This window comes from Cebus imitator, unplaced genomic scaffold, assembly GCF_001604975.1.
Source record: "Cebus imitator isolate Cc_AM_T3 unplaced genomic scaffold, Cebus_imitator-1.0 Scaffold260, whole genome shotgun sequence".
NCBI lineage: Eukaryota > Metazoa > Chordata > Mammalia > Primates > Cebidae > Cebus > Cebus imitator.
In genome coordinates, this window is record NW_016107575.1 from 1,809,795 (window position 1) to 1,825,455 (window position 15,661).

The 15,661-nt window shown below is 44.8% G+C and overlaps 1 protein-coding gene across 1 annotated transcript in view; it reads right to left on the reverse strand.

Annotated features, from left to right (window-relative positions):
* DENND2A (DENN domain containing 2A) overlaps positions 1–15,661 on the reverse strand; it is a 116,135-nt gene that overhangs the window by 73,258 nt on the left and 27,216 nt on the right. Inside the window, 1 exon segment of the mRNA XM_037728272.1 lies at positions 6,581–7,720. Within this exon segment, the coding sequence (XP_037584200.1) occupies positions 6,581–7,575 (995 nt within the window). The 5' untranslated portion in view covers positions 7,576–7,720.

Consider the following 15,661-nt stretch of genomic DNA (forward strand, 5'->3'; position numbering starts at 1 on the left):
AAAAAAAAAAAAAAAAAGCTTAGCTAGCCTGGCACCTAGCAATCATTTAAAACATCATCCAGGGCCAGGTGCGGTGGCTCATGCCTGTAATCCCAGCACTCTGGGAGGCCTTAGGGGGGCGGATCATGAGGTCAGGAGATTGAGACCATCCTGTCCAACATGGTGAAACCCCATCTCTACTAAAAATACAAAAATTAGCTGGGCGTGGTGGTGCATGCCTGTAATCCCAGCAACTCGGGAGACTGAGGCAGGAGAATTGCTTCAATCAGGGAGTCAGAGGTTGTAGTGAGCCAAGATCACGCCACTGCAACTGCACTCCAGCACTCCAGCCTAGCAACAGAACAAGACTCCATCTCAAAAACAAAAAACAAAAAACAAAAAAACAAAAAACAAAAAAACCAAACCAAACTGAAACAAAACAAAACAAAAACATCATCCAGCTAGGTCAAGGATGACACGCGCTGACGTCCATCATCCTCCAGCTACCAGAGTCTTTCTGCCTGTCCATCCTGAGTGGCCACGGGCAGCTCTTCCCCATGGCCCACCCCACCCCAGGAAGGGCATTTCTACCACCAGGTGCTGGGGGCAGGCGGCTAGGCAGGAGGAGGTCTGTGAGCTCTCAGCTTGCATTCTGTTTTCAGGCAGCTCCTCCACCGTATACTAGGACCACTCACAGGGTCTCCGCTTTTCTCTATTCTGGATCCAAACCCGAAATGTCAGAAGGAAAAACTATTTCTGTCCCTCATTGTTGCTAATATCCAACCATTTCCACCTTTCAACGAGAATTGACATGAAAATCACTCTTGTAATGGACAATAGCAACCTTAGAAGAGCAAACACTGTCTCTGTTTTCCAGTGCAACTAATATTGAAATAAACGGCTTTACTACATCACGTTTCTCAGAAGCTTCCAGAGTAGCTTTTGCTGTAAACATCAACTTAATCAAACAATGTGCTCCTTTGAAGACTTGAAACATTCCATTTTTAGACGTGGTAATTCTGAGTTGTCTCAGGGATGTCTTGCTGACTGAGACAGACCACAGCTTGGCTGGTAAGTTAACTTGAACTGTTAAACCTGTGAGAGCTGAGGGTTGCTGCCCAGCCAGAGCTGTGGGGATCGTATCAGTCCCATAGAAGATGGAAATTATGGAATTGGTAACACCACAGTGTGATCTGGTAGCCATATAATGGCTGTGGTTTCACGTCCTCAAGAAGTTCTGAAAGTCTCACACAAACACCCCAGCGAAAGGCCAAATCCATATGATGCCAAAACAATCAGCTGAAAAGTTGAAATTTTGGTCAATGCAGTTATTTGGTTTCATAAAGATCTACAAGCTGTCACATGACTAAATTAAATTTTAAAAATCTGAATTCCAGTTAAGACATTTTGAGTATATAGATACACGTGGTTTCAGGATGTTGCTCACACTTAAAAAGTAATAAACTTTTCTTGTTACATTCCTGCCAAAGTTATTTGATACATGCCATAAAACACATAGAACCAAGTGAATGTTGCTGTAGGAACCTTATCTTTGGAATTTCCTGACATTTGAGGGTTTCTCATTTTCCGTTTTAGGATTGAAGGCAGACGTCCTTGCATTTTAATTTCCTGGGGCTTTAAAGAAATGAAGAAAGAAGAGAGAAGACAGCAAATAGAAACGGAGACAGAAAAGGAAGGAAAAAGAAGAGGAGAAAAGAAAAATAGAAGAGAGAGAAATAGGAAGAGAAGAAAAGTAGCCTTTTTAAACCGAGGATCTGAGTCCACTGGTTTGGCTCTTAAGGAGGTGAACTAATTGGCCTATGAAAACAAGCTGAATACATTCTCTAAGGCACACACAGCCTGGCCATGAAATTCTAAACTCTCATAACCTCCAAATCCTTAATCATTTCTTTCTTCAACCTTGGTTTGGCTTTCCTGCCTCAGAGAGGGTGGTACGTCTGCCAAATTCATGGGAGAGTCCTTTTTATTTTTAAGAGATAGGACCACAATAAAGAGTAGACTTTATTTTTTTAAGAGTAGAAAGTGAACCTCTTGCCCTAATCACCTCCATTGTACTATTTTAAATAAAATGAAAAACCCAAAGCCAAAATTGTTAAAACATAGCTGATGCAACCATGTTCAAACTGGCCAAGAAAAATTTCATCTTTGGACTGAAATAAGTAACTTTAGCTGGTTATAAAGAAAACGCTGAAAGACTGAAAAGCGCAGATGGTAGTTAAGAGAGAAAAGATAATGGGAATAACTGTTCCCCAGGTTGACTGGCCTGCCCAGTGATGACACAGATGAAGGATTCCAGTTTCCCAGAACCAACCTGCCCCTGGGGGTGTGGGCCTCCTTGGAGGAACAGCCAGAAGGGGTGTGGAAAGGCTGCTGTGGGAAGCTCTGGGCAGGAGCAGGGAAGTCTGGGAGTACTCGGGACCCGGGCTCTGGCACTGGTTGGAGAAAGGGTTTATTACTGGATGGATTTAGACTTTCTCAGAACATAAAGAAGGAAGCATCTAAGCTCTTCTACAGACCTCCCGTAACACCGATAACCAAACCTGGTAAAGATAGTGCAATCATCCTGTAAGTATTCTGTAAAAAAAAAAAAGATAGTGCAATAAAAGCCAAGTATAGATCAGTCTGATTTATTTACTGACACAAAATCTTAAAATATTAGCAAATAAAATTCAGTAATACATTAACAGAATAATAAACCAGGCCCGAATAGGAGTTCATACCCTAAATTTAAGGATGGGTTAATATTAAGAAATAAATTCACTATGAATGGACTAAAGGAGAAGAATCATGATCATCTGGAGTTTCTGAAAAGTACTTTAACAAAAATCGAATCTCTAAGTGAAAAAAATAAATATAAATGGACATGACTTGATAGCATAAAAACACATCTCAAATAAGAGTGCCTTCGAGTGAAACCCTAGACGCATTACCGTTAAAGTTAGGGGTGAGGTAGGCTGATACTGCTTTCAGCACTATGATTTAACACTGTTCTGGAGTCTTGGCCAGTGCCATGTGGTAAGAGAATTAGGAAAAATTAAAACGAAAAAGGTAAAATGAGGATTTTTTGCAGACAATATGGTTATATTCATAGAAAGCCCTGGAGAATCAACTGACAGACTATTAGAAATAGTAAGAAATTTCTTTAGGATGTCTTAAAATATATATATACATACACACACACACACACACGCACACACAATAAGTAGTTTTCTTAAATATAAAGACCATATGAGAAAAAAGACTACATTAACAATTGCATCAAAAAGAGAAAAGACAGAAGTAAACATAGCAAATACATAGCATGCCAAATAATTACATATTAATTACAAAAACCCCCACATATGTTGTGTATCTGAAATTTGACAGTAATACATAGAACATTAAGAAAAACAGGCAGAAATGCTCAAGACATTTTTTGGAAAAAAAATAAGTAAATAAACAAGAGGTTTATAATTACTAAAAAGGAGAGGGACAAAAGGTTTTTTGTTTTTTTTTTTTTGCATATGACATGATCGTATATACAGGAAGTCTAAGAGGATCAACTGACTATTAGTAACATTAAGAAATTTCTACAAGCCCTACTAGATATTAAAATACATTACGGGCTGGGATTGGGGCTCACGCCTATAATCCCAGCATTTTGGGAGGACGAAGTAGGTGGATTACTTTCGGTCAAGGGTTTGAGACCAGCCTGGACAACATGGTAAAACCTGTCCCTACTAAAAATACAAAAAAGTAGCCGGGCAGTGGTGCACATCTGTAATCTCAGGTACTCGGGAGGCTGAGACGGGAGGTGGAGGATGCAGTGAGCTGAGATCGTGCCACCACACTCCAGCCTGGGCAACACAGTGAGACTCTGTCTCAAAGTAATAATAATAATAATAATACATTATGAAGTTAAAATAAAGTTTGATACTGAAAAAGAAATCGCCTAATTAACTAAACAGAATGGAGCCAGAGAAAAAACACCTAACACATATAACATATTGAACAGGCTCTGTAGTAAGTTTATGTTTACACATACTAACTCATTTAATCTTACAACAACTCTGTGAAGTGGTTACTACAATTATCAACACTTTACCGATAAGTAAAATGAGGCCAACGCAAATTCAGTGGCTTGTCCAATGTTGTACAGCTAGTAAGTAGCAAGACCAGTAGTGCTATATGCTCTTTATCATAGCATTATTTGTAAACTGGGAAAAACTTATAAATTTCTTACTATATATATGTACATATATATACAAATAAATTCTAGAATATGCAAACTTTTTTGCCCCTTGAAGAGAACATAAGAAATCATGCAATTTGTGGGCAGGGGGAAGTGGAAAAAAAAAGAAATTATGCAATTTACAGCCAAAAGAATCATCCTACATGACAGACCATGTGGAGTGCGGAGTGACAAGACCGAATTTATAATTTAATTTCTATTTTGAGAAGACTCCTCTGGCTGCTGAGGGAGGAATGTTCTGGGGGTGGGAGGTGAATCCAAGATGATTAAGATGGTAGCAGTGGAGGAGATGTGGGCAGATTTGGGATAAAGTTCTGAAACTAGAACCAAAGGACTCGGTGTTGAGTTAGGAAGGGGTCTGTGAAAACGAGAGGAATCAGAGATGACTTTTTAGGTTTGTGGCCTAAAGCAGCTAAACAAAGGGGGATGCTGTTTAGTAGGATGACAATTATTTTAGGAGGAGGTGGTGGTTACTGGTGGCCTGGAAGGAGAATTTAGGTTTGGACACGTTAGGTACAAATGGTCAGACAACCAAGTGGAGATCCAAGCAGGAGATGACCACACAAATCTTAAGCTTGGGGAGGGAGTTGGGGCTGGATGCCTAAATTTGGGAATCATAAGCATGACCTTGACATTTAAGGCCATGGGCCTGAATGACATCATTTAGGGAGCGAGTATAGATGGATAAGAAAAGTCTCAGGTCTGGCCCTGGGCTGAGGTGGGGATGGGTTCAGGGTGTGCTCTGACAGATAGAGGGAGAAAAGGATGGAACTCAGAGGACCCAGGGAAGCAGGACTTCCAGGGACATGGGTGACCCAGAGCCAAACGAAGAAAGTATTTCAAGATGAAGTGAGTCAACAGGTGTTCCTCAAATACTGAGAGAGGCCAATTAAGAAAAGAATGGAGAGCTGGCAACTGAATTTAGCAGATGGAAGTTACTGGTGGCCTTGGGCCAGGGCAGTTTTAGGAGGAGGTTCCCAAAGCTCAACGGGGTGGGTCAAGAGAAAATAGGAGGTGAAGTGATGAAAGAAAGTACAAGTGTTCTGAGTTTTGTTCTAAAGCTGGTTTCTTAGATTAGTGGGTATCAAACCAACTAGTATGTTACAGAAACGGACTAGAGATTAGGTTGCAAAATAGAAAAATTGTTTTCAAAGCCCAGATTTTATTTTGCTTTATTATTTATTTATTTATTTATTTTTAAATTTTTTTTGAGGCGGGGTCTCGCTCTGTCACCCAGGATGGAGTGCAGTGGTGCGATCTCAGCTCACTGCAACCTCTGCCTTCTGGGTTCAAGCGATTCTCCTGCCTCAGCTTCCTGAGTAGCTGGCATTACAGGTGTGCGCCACCATGCCCAGCGAATTTTTTTGTATTTTTAGTAGAGACGGGGTTTCACCTTGTTGGTCAGGCTGGTCTCGAACTCCTGACTTTGTGATTCACCTGCCTTGGCCTTCCAAAGTGCTGGGATTACAGGCGTGAACCACTACCCCTAGCTTTTATTTTTAAGCATTAACATGCTTTATTATTTAATGTGTTATTTTAATGTTATAAAATATTCACAGTGCAAGCATTCACATATCTAAAGAAGAAGGCTGAGGCTTTAAGAGGTTAAATAACTTGTTTAAGGTTACATAGATAGACAATGATAGGGCCAGTATAGATGCCAGGCAATGTGTTTCTAAAGCTCATACCAAGAAAAATTCAAGCACTGGTAGTTAGCAGGGACTAGCAGATTGTAGACTGCCAGAGTTAACATGAGTCCTTCATTTAACTCTTGGTTACTGTCCCCAATTCCAAGTTCTTATTACATCTAAAAGGTTTTTTTTGTTTTTTTTTTGAGACAATCTCGCTCAGTCACCAGCCTGGAATGCAGTGGCGTGACCTCAGCTCACTGCAACCTCCGCCTCCCGGGTTCCTGCCTCACGCTCCCGAGTAGGTGGGACTACAGGTGCACACCATCACGTCCAGCTAATTTTTGTATGTTTAGTAGAGACAGGGTTTCACCATGTTGGCCAGGATGATCTTATCTCTTGACCTCGTGATCTGCCCACCTCGGCCTCCCAAAGTGCTGGGATTACAGGTGTGAGCCACTGCACCCAGCCTATAAAGGCTAATTTTTAAAAAGCAAATAGTCTTCTTTTTTGAGGACTGAGAACAAACACAAAATACATGCAACAGTTACCAAGTTTCCAGGTTAATTAACAAAGTATCTTAAGCTATGAACTCTCTGGACTACAGGATCCATCAGTTTAATGAAACAAATAATTCAGCTGAGAACAGACAGTTATGATGGGACATAAAGCACTAAGAGCGTCAGGTGGTGATGCTCTGCCCGGGCACACCAGCACCTACCTGTGGTCTGCACTGGATTTCTGTCTCCCAGTCCACAGTCTTCTGTTCACAGAGGAAGGTGGGGGAGAGGAGGGCAGAGGTGGGGGAGGTAGAGAGGGCAGAGGAGGCAGGTTTCTTTTCTCTTTCCTGAAGCCGATGCCAGGCTTCCCCTCTTTGTCCCCTTCTCCAGCATGTTTGAACGTTCTCCGGGGTTTTGGTGGGGGGTTGATGAAGGGCTTTGTGAGGGAGCCCTCCCAGCCCCTGTACACATTCTCAAGGCTCCGGTCCCAGGGCTTTCTGCATGAACCTTTCCTGTCCTCCACAGCCTCGGGGGCAGGCTCCCTGCCTTCCAGGTCCGAGAAGTGGACCCTCTGGCTGACTTCTGAGCCATTCCCGCCTACCAGGTTCTCAGGAAGGGTGGGCCCCGCCTCTGCCTTGTCAGGTGGGCAGTGTGGGGAATAACAGGTCCCTGGCAACTGGGGATCCAGCCCTGCCGACCCGTCCTTCAAAGCCTGCTCGAGTTTCTTGACCTGCTTCAGCACTGAGAGGTGATCATTCTGAAAGCGTAGCTTGCCAAGTCTTGGCTCTCGGCCTCGGCCCCAGCTAGAATCCACTTCCCGGTCTGGCTGGCGCAGGTCTTGCCCAGGCTCTGGGTCCTGTCCCCCGACTTTCACTGCTCCTTTATTTCTCTCCTTCTCTGTGCTCTCTGTTTCTGGCTTCATTCCATTCTTAGTCTCTGTGACCTGAGTTCTCACCCCATCACTACTTCTCCTCTCCACCAGACAGGACGGCAGACAATCCTCCTGTCTGTCTGCTCTCCTGCTGGGTGCAGGAGTGGGCACCTCTTTCTTTCCCTCCCATTCTGATATCTTGTCCTTTATGTTAAGGGGCTTATGCCGGGGTCCGGCTCTGGCAGATGGGCAGGGGTTCTGAACGCCTCTGAGCTGCTTCTTCCCAGCCCTGCTGGCTTCTGCAGCTGGGTCACTGATGATCATATCCAAGTTGAACATGTCCATTCTTGACTCTAGCGGGAGCCTGCGAAGACCTTCCAGGGGGGACCTTCTGAAGCCCAACTCCTGATCAGTCTCTAGGAAAGGAATGGAGAGCTGAAGTGGATGCCTTCGAGGGTCTTTCTCAGTCCTTGGACCTTCCACCTTGACCCTGCACAAGAAGGACAAACAGCAGGTGAGTGATTCTTATTGTTCTTGGCTGGTCATAGAGATTTGCCAGAACTTAGATATAAATGTTATATGCAAATCTTACAAACCATAAACATTGAAACCCCTATTTTTTAAAAAATCACTTTATGAGCAGGGTGTGGTGGCTCATGCCTGTAATCCTAGCACTTTGGGAGGTTGAGGTGGGAGGATCACTTTAGGCCAGGAGTTCAAAACCAGCCTGGGCAACATAACAACACCCTAATCTCTATAAAAAAATTACAAATCCATTTTGTATTTTTCTTGGAGAGACAGCATGGTGAAATGAAAGGAGCAATTGAGTTTTGGAGTCTGATAGGCTTGGGTTTAAATCCTAATTCTGCCACATGACCTTAGGCAAGTTAAGTCCTCTAAATCTCAGTTTCCATCTCTGAAAATGGAGATAATAATATGGGCCGGGCACGGTGGCTCACGCCTGTAATCCCAGCACTTTGGGAGGCTGAGGCGGATGGATCATGAGTTTAGGAGTTTGAGTCCAGCCTGGTCAATGCAGTGAAATCCCATCTCTATTTGTCTTGAACTCCCGATCTCAGGTGATCTGCCTGCCTCGCCCTCCCAAAGTGCTGGAATTATAGGCGTGAGCCACTGCAACTGGCCTGAAACCCGGTCTCTACTAAAAAAAACAAAAACAAAACAAAAACCCAAAAATTAGCTGGGTGTGGTGGCGCAAACCTGTAGTCCCAGCTACTCAGGAGGCTTTGGCAGGAGAATTGCTTGAACCTGGGAGGCGGAGTTTGCAGTGAACAGAGATCACGCCACTGCACTCCAATCTGGGCAACAGAGCAAGACTCCATCTCTAATAATAATAATAATAATAATAATAATAAGCATCTAATAGGGTGACCGTAAATATTTAAGGAGCCAGCCCACATAAAATATCCAGTATCTTATGAGTATACAATAAATGGTGGCTATCATTGTTATAAATTTTTTTTCTTTGATGAAATAGGAGGCGGATGCCGTGGCTCATGCCTGAAATCCCAGCACTTCGGGAGGCCGAGGTGGGTGGATCATGAGGTCAAAAGATTGAGACCATCTTGGCCAACATGGTGAAACCCCATCTCTACTAAAAATACAGAAATTAGCCGGGTGTAGTAGCTGTAGTCCCAGCTACTCAGGAGGCTGAGGCAGGAGAATCACTTGAATGCAAGAGGCAGAGGTTGCAGTGAGCTGAGACCATGCCACTGCACTCCAGGTCCCGGCGACAGAGTGAGACTCCCCTCAAAAAAAAAAAAAAAAAAAAAAAAAAAAAAAAAAAAAAACAAAAAAAAAAAAAAAAAAAAAAAAAATATATATATATATATATATATATATTTTTTTTTTTTGAAAGAAAAACATTTTTAAATTAGTCTAACAAGAATGAGAGTATCTGCGTTTTCAAATGCAAACATTCCTCTCCCAGCAAAGGTTATGACTGAGCACAGTGACTCCAGATGTGCCAATATTAGCTGATACCTCACGGTGCCAATTTTCTGGATGTATAGATCTGACTGCATGGAAATTCTGAAACTCCAGTTAAGGCTGACCGTGAGGGATGAATAATTAGCAATTTCATGCATCCTATTACTAGTTAGCTTTCAATCGCAAAGGTTGTTTGTGTAGAGACTTCTTCCTCAGTGGAGACATCAGCACATAAATTATGCCGCTGTTGTTAGTTGCGCAGCATAAATTAGAAATTGGAGAAAATGCAAACACAGTTTTTTGGCAAACACATTTTCCTATTTTAAAGATGGCTATCAAGGCAGAATTCCTTATTTAAATAAGCAATTAGGATTCATAACAGTGTGTTTACAAAAGAGAAAATATTTTTAAATTGTTCCGTCGCCACTGGGGACATTAGCATGAATTCAGATTTTAGTCAGAATCAGAATCAGTTTGTTATTTCATTGAGGGTTCAAAAGGCAGAAGTGACAGTCCTTGCTGTCACAGTACTAGAGGCAAGATGGAGAGAGAGGACAGACACACACATTAAAAACACGACAAGGCTGGGCATGGTGGCTCAAGCCTGTAATTCCAGCACTTTGGGAGTCCAAGGCAGGTGGATCACAAGGTCAGGAGTTCAAGATGAGCCTGGCCAATATGGTGAAACCTCATCTCTGCTAAAAATACAAAAAATTAGCTGGGCGTGGTGGCACTCGTCTGTAGCCCCAGTTGCTTGGGAGGCTGAGGCAGAATTGCTTGAACCTGGGAGGTAAAGGTTGCAGTGAGCTGAGATCACGCACTCCAGCCTGGTGACAGAGCGAGACTGCGTCTCAAAAAATATATGTAAATAAATAAATAATAAAAACACAACAATCCAGGTTAGTGCCTGCATGGAGATGACTGATGATCTACAACATAGTTATTAATGTTATGTGTGCTGTAAGGCACTACTGCCTAGTAGCTAAATACATGGGCTTTGGAATTGAGTGACTTGAGACTTGAATCCTGAGTTTTTCATCTGTCTTCTATAGACTGAAACTTTATGAGTCAGAGGCCACATTTACGTTGTTCGCTATGCCTGGTGCATAGCAGCTAGTCAACAAATATTTATTCAATGAATGAATGAATTCATGAGTTAACATATGTAATGTGCCCAAAGTACGGCACACATTATAAATCTTGGTATCAATAAATGGTAACCATTGTTATTGTAAGTATCACAGTTGTTGTCTAAGAGCCTAAACACATGGAGTGACTTTGTAATCGTGGAAGCTCTGTCTGAAAACTCGGATGGAACAAAGGATGACTTGCTGAAAGCTCACGCTGGATTTACAAAACTCAAGCAACAGAGACAAGGATGCTGCCACCATTCTATGAGCCCCCAAAGACAGAGTTCCTGCTCCAGGGTGGGGGGCGGGTGGTTGCTAGTTTCTAGAGTTCCTATTTCCAGGATTCTCCTGCCCCATGAGGGCCATAAGGATTCTCTCGCCCCATAAGGATCTGGGGTGCAGAGCTGACAACCCCTCAGTGTCCGCCAACTGCTTTGTGGAATGTGAGAGGATCAGAGAAAGGGCTCCATCTGGGGAGAAGGAAACAACCACGCTGATATTAGATGGGAAAACTGACTGTGGACAGGTACAGCTGCAAAGACTTAGGGCTCAAACATAATTAAAATACCTGAACATCCTAGTAGTTAGAAAAATAAACCCGGGATTGGAATGTGTCATGAGGACAGGGCTGAAGTCGCCAGGGGATCATCCTTTCCACACACCGGGAACTAGTCAGAGTCTCTCTTGACCCCTTTAGCCTGTAGCCTTAAATGACTGCCATGCATGGAGGTGGTCTGCAGGAAGCTCATTAGAATGACCTGGAAAAGGGCTCCTTAGCTCAAGGAAGCAGGATCAGTGAAGATGGAAAGGCATAGAAGAGTAAGGAGCTGGGCCAGCGTCTACACTCTTAGGGGAGAAGCGTTCTTACTTGTCAGCCAATGTGTAGCTCAGGTTTTCAGTCTGGCTGTGGCTGCCCTTGGCCGGCCTGCACACTGTCATCATGTCAGCACCAAGGGGAGCTCCAGGTCACCTGCGGGGACAAAGATGCACACCCAGTGAGCCATGACAGCTGGGCCTCCCTTGGAGGGGAGCAAATCTAGGGCTCACACCCCAAGCTATTCCTGATAGATTCCACCCAGGAGTGGGGTGGGGGGCGGGGGGTAGAAAAAACATGCTATTCAGAATCCCTGGCCCAGCAGGTGGGGCAAGGGTGCAATCCTGAGGTCCACCCGGATTCAAAACTCATGCCAACCTCTTTGTATATATATTTTTTGTCCGTTTGTTTGTTTTTTTTTGAGACAGGATCTGGCTCTGTCTCCCAAGCTGGAATGCAGTGGTGTGATCTTGGCTCACTGCAACCTCCGCCTCCTGGGCTCAAGTGATTCTTGTGCCTCAGCTTCTCCAGCAGCTGAGTTTACAGGGGTGCACCACCACACCTGGCTAATTTTTGTACTTTTAGTAGAAATGGTTTTTCACCTGTTGGCCAGGCTGGTCTCGAACTCCTGGTCTCAAGTAATCTGACCGCCTCAGCCTCCCAAAATGCTGGGATTACAGGCGTGAGCCACTGCGCCTGATCCTTTTTGTATATATCTTTATTTTTTTTTTTTGAGACGGAGTTTCTCTCTTGTTGCTCAGGCTGGTGGAGTGCAATGGCGCGATCTCGGCTCACTGCAACCTCCGCCTCCTGGGTTCAGGCAATTCTCCTGCCTCAGCCTCCTGAGTAGCTGGGATTACAGGCACGCGCCATCATGCCCAGCTAATTTTTTGTAGTTTTAGTAGAGACGGGGTTTCACCATGTTGACCAGGATGGTCTCGATCTCTTGACCTCGTGATCCACCCGCCTCGGCCTCCCAAAGTGCTGGGATTACAGGCTTGAGCCACCGCGCCCGGCCTATATCTTTATTTTTTATTTATTTTTCTTTTTTCTTTTTCTTTCAAGGATGTCCTAGAATGTATATATCTTTTAGCCAAGGTCACCAACAATTTTAAGAAAGCATACAAACTTAGAAAGCAAAACATAAATACCAATGCTTTTTCAGGCTCTCTGAGAACCGCTGTGACGAGCTAGGAGTCCCCAAAGAAGAAAGTAGCTGCCCCTTTATTTGACACAAGCCATAAACCACACACCAGAGTGGAGTTGTCTTCACAGGGATACTCTACCCTTCTGCAAGCCCTGACACTGGGTGTAAACCCACGCTGCCCTTGTCCGTAGAGCCCCCCATGGGAGCCCCTCCCAGCTGCTCCAAACCCAGGAGGAAGAAACACCCAGTCACAAGGTCATCTGTCTGGTCTAAGAACACCAGGAGATGGTCTTGGCAAACCCAGGAATCCCACTGAGTTCCTTAAACCACCCCCCACCAATAGCAAGGCCTGTGTGGATACCAAGGCGGCAATCTCAGCTTGGAAATAGCAGTTAAAGACTGGTGCCTGGCCCCAACATGAACTGAAGTAACTGATTAAACTTTATTACTTCATAGCAAGTCCTTCAGAACTCTGTGGGAAGAAATGTCTCCCAACACGAGCATAAACGGACATTGCTTAGGTGGAGGTGCTGGCAAGATGAGGCCCATCAGAGAAGGCCAACAGGATGGGCCACGCGGTTCTTCTGTAAGGCATGAACACCAGATGGCTGGTCCTCCCTAGTGGACAGGAGCTACCTCCTTGACTAGAGCTCAAGGCATATCAAGACACTGGGCATTAATGTTACTGTTCCAGGGAAGCCCTCTCCCAACTCCTCCAGTTTCCAAGATTCCTACCCTATTTCCCAGGATGGCTGCCTGATGTCCTGGCCTGGGCATCCTCTCCCTCCCAAGAAATCAAAGGGCAGAACTTCAAGACATGAAGATAGCTCTTGGGAACAAGGAGAGGAAGGGAGGAAGGCCAGAGAGAAGGAGAAAGAGAAAAGGAGAGTGTACATGGGCAACAAATGAACAAGAGCAGGGCTGGGGAACCATGAGCTGAAGGAACAAGGAAGGGAACAGACAGGTCTGCCGACTGTGTGTGTGTGGGTGGACAGGGGCATGGAGCTCTGGCCTGTCCATGGAGCTCAGCTGTTCCCCTACCCAGCAACTCAGAAGCACACATTGTGGGGCTAGATCTATGTTGTAATCAAGCCTACTTCTTTAAAGAAGCCAGGCCCCAGGGCTTGTCCATCCCATTATTAGGCCTTTCAGGGACAGGAAGGAACTCATTGTCCCTCTCACAAAGCTCCGCAGAGCTGAAAGCTCCTGGAATCCCTCCACTTGGCTGGGCCCACAGACACTACTTTCTGTCCGGCATCTGGCAGAGGGCCCCGGTGGCCGTCAGGGAGAACAGCCCCTCCCCACCACCGCCACCACCCTCCATGCAGACCAAACCCACAAGAATCCAACCTTGTTCCATATGAGCTAGCAGCTCTCTTCCACACTAGCATCCCTTCACTGGCACTAGGACAAGGGGCCAGACCATGTGCAGGACGCACTGGGGGACTCAAAGGTGTGTAAGACACAGTCTCTGCCATCATTGAGAGCACCAGGACTGTACTTGGGTCACAATCCACCCTGTACCTCCCCCCATGCCCTCAAGAAAACAGTTTTCCTCTAGTTCTCAGGAAGCACAGTTTTTCCAAAAGGAAAAAACTCCACTGCGTCTAATGCACAGAGATGCATGTATGAACTTAGAGGTCAAAGATCACAAGAAGCACTTAAACAACACAGTACTTAAGTGAACTCACGTCCCAGCAGGAAGTAATAACTTCCAGCATAAAAACCACCATCTCTAGAGAAACGGCTGACGCCACATACTGAGAAGCAAGTGCCAGGGCTTCAGAGGCTGGCACTGAGGGGGCACAGAATCCCCCCACACACTCAGCAATCAGCCCACCAGCATTTCTGAAGCCACAAAGATATTAAAAATGCTGCTACAAGGCCGGGCATGGTAGGTCATGCCTGTAATCCCAGCACTTTGGGAGGCCGAGACGGGTGGATCACCTGAGGGCAGGAGTTCAAGACCAGCCTAACCAACATGGAGAAACCGTCTCTACTAAAAATACAAAATTATCCAGGCATGGGGGCACATGCCTATAATCCCAGCTACTCAGGAGGCTGAGGCAGGAGAATTGCTTGAACCCGGGAGGTAGAGATTGTGGTGAGCCAAGATTGTGCCACTGTACTCCAGCCTGGGCAACAGGAGTGAAACTCCGTCTCAAAAAACAAAACAAAATAAAACAACACTGCTACAGAAAATTGACCTTTCCCTTTTTGTCTCTGGTAATTAGCAATTGTTAACTGGCCGGGCATGGTAGCTCATGCCTGTAATTCCAGCACTTTCGGAGGCCAGGGTGGGCTGATCACATGAGCTCAGGAGATCAAAACCAGCCTGGGCAACATGGCAAAACACTGTCTCTACAAAAAATACAAGATTTAGCCGGGTGTGTTGGTGCACGCCTGCAGTCCCAGCTACTTGGGAGGCTGAGGTGGGAGGATCACTTGAGCCTGGCAGATGGAGGTTGCAGTGAGCTAAGATTGTACCACTGCACTCCAGTCCAAGTGACAGAGTGAGATCCTGCTTCAAAAAAAAAAAAAAAAAGAAGATGAAGAAAGAAAAAAGCTACAAACTCAGAAAGGTGAGTATTCTGAAAAAAAAAAAAAAAAAAAAATCATAAGTAAAGTAACGAACCCAGCTGAATTTGCTAGTTGGGAGTGCTCTGTGACTTAAATTACCATGATTAACTTCCTTATCACTTTACAGGTCTGGGATTGTGAGACAGAACTATTTTCCAAAGTGTGGTCAACGGGGGATCTGTTCCAGTCAACTTGGGGAGCCTATCAGACATGCAGATTCCTGGGCACCTCTCCGATGTACCAAGAGGTACCCAAACCAAGTGTCTGAGGGCTGCTCTGGAATCTGCATTTAAATACGTTAAATGGAAGGCCTCAGATGCCAATGTCCTGGCCTGAGCAGCTCTCCCTCCCAAGAAACCAAAGGACTGGGCTTCAAGACAGCTTGAGTTTTTATACAACCCAAGGTTCCTTATTTCTTTTTAGGCAATTTGGTCTTGTGATTCAAGTAGACTATATTCCAAGAGAGATAATGGAATGGTTGATGTAATAACACATTTTCCCACTCAAATGCTTTCTATAAAAATAGAACTTCCCATTAAACAGATGGGCTTATTACTAAAATTTTTAATTAGCCTATATGGGTGTGGTGGCTCCTGCCTGTAATCCCAGCACTTTGGGAGGCCAAGGCTGGAGGGTCACTTGAGGTCTGGAGTTTGAGACCAGCCTGGCCAACATGGTGTAACTGAAACCCTGTCTCTAGTAAAAATACAAAAATTAGGTGGGTGTGGTGTCAGGCACTTGTAAGCCCAGCTGAGACAGCAGAATCGCTTGAACTCAGAAAATGGAGGTTGGGGTGAGCTGAGATCGCCCCAC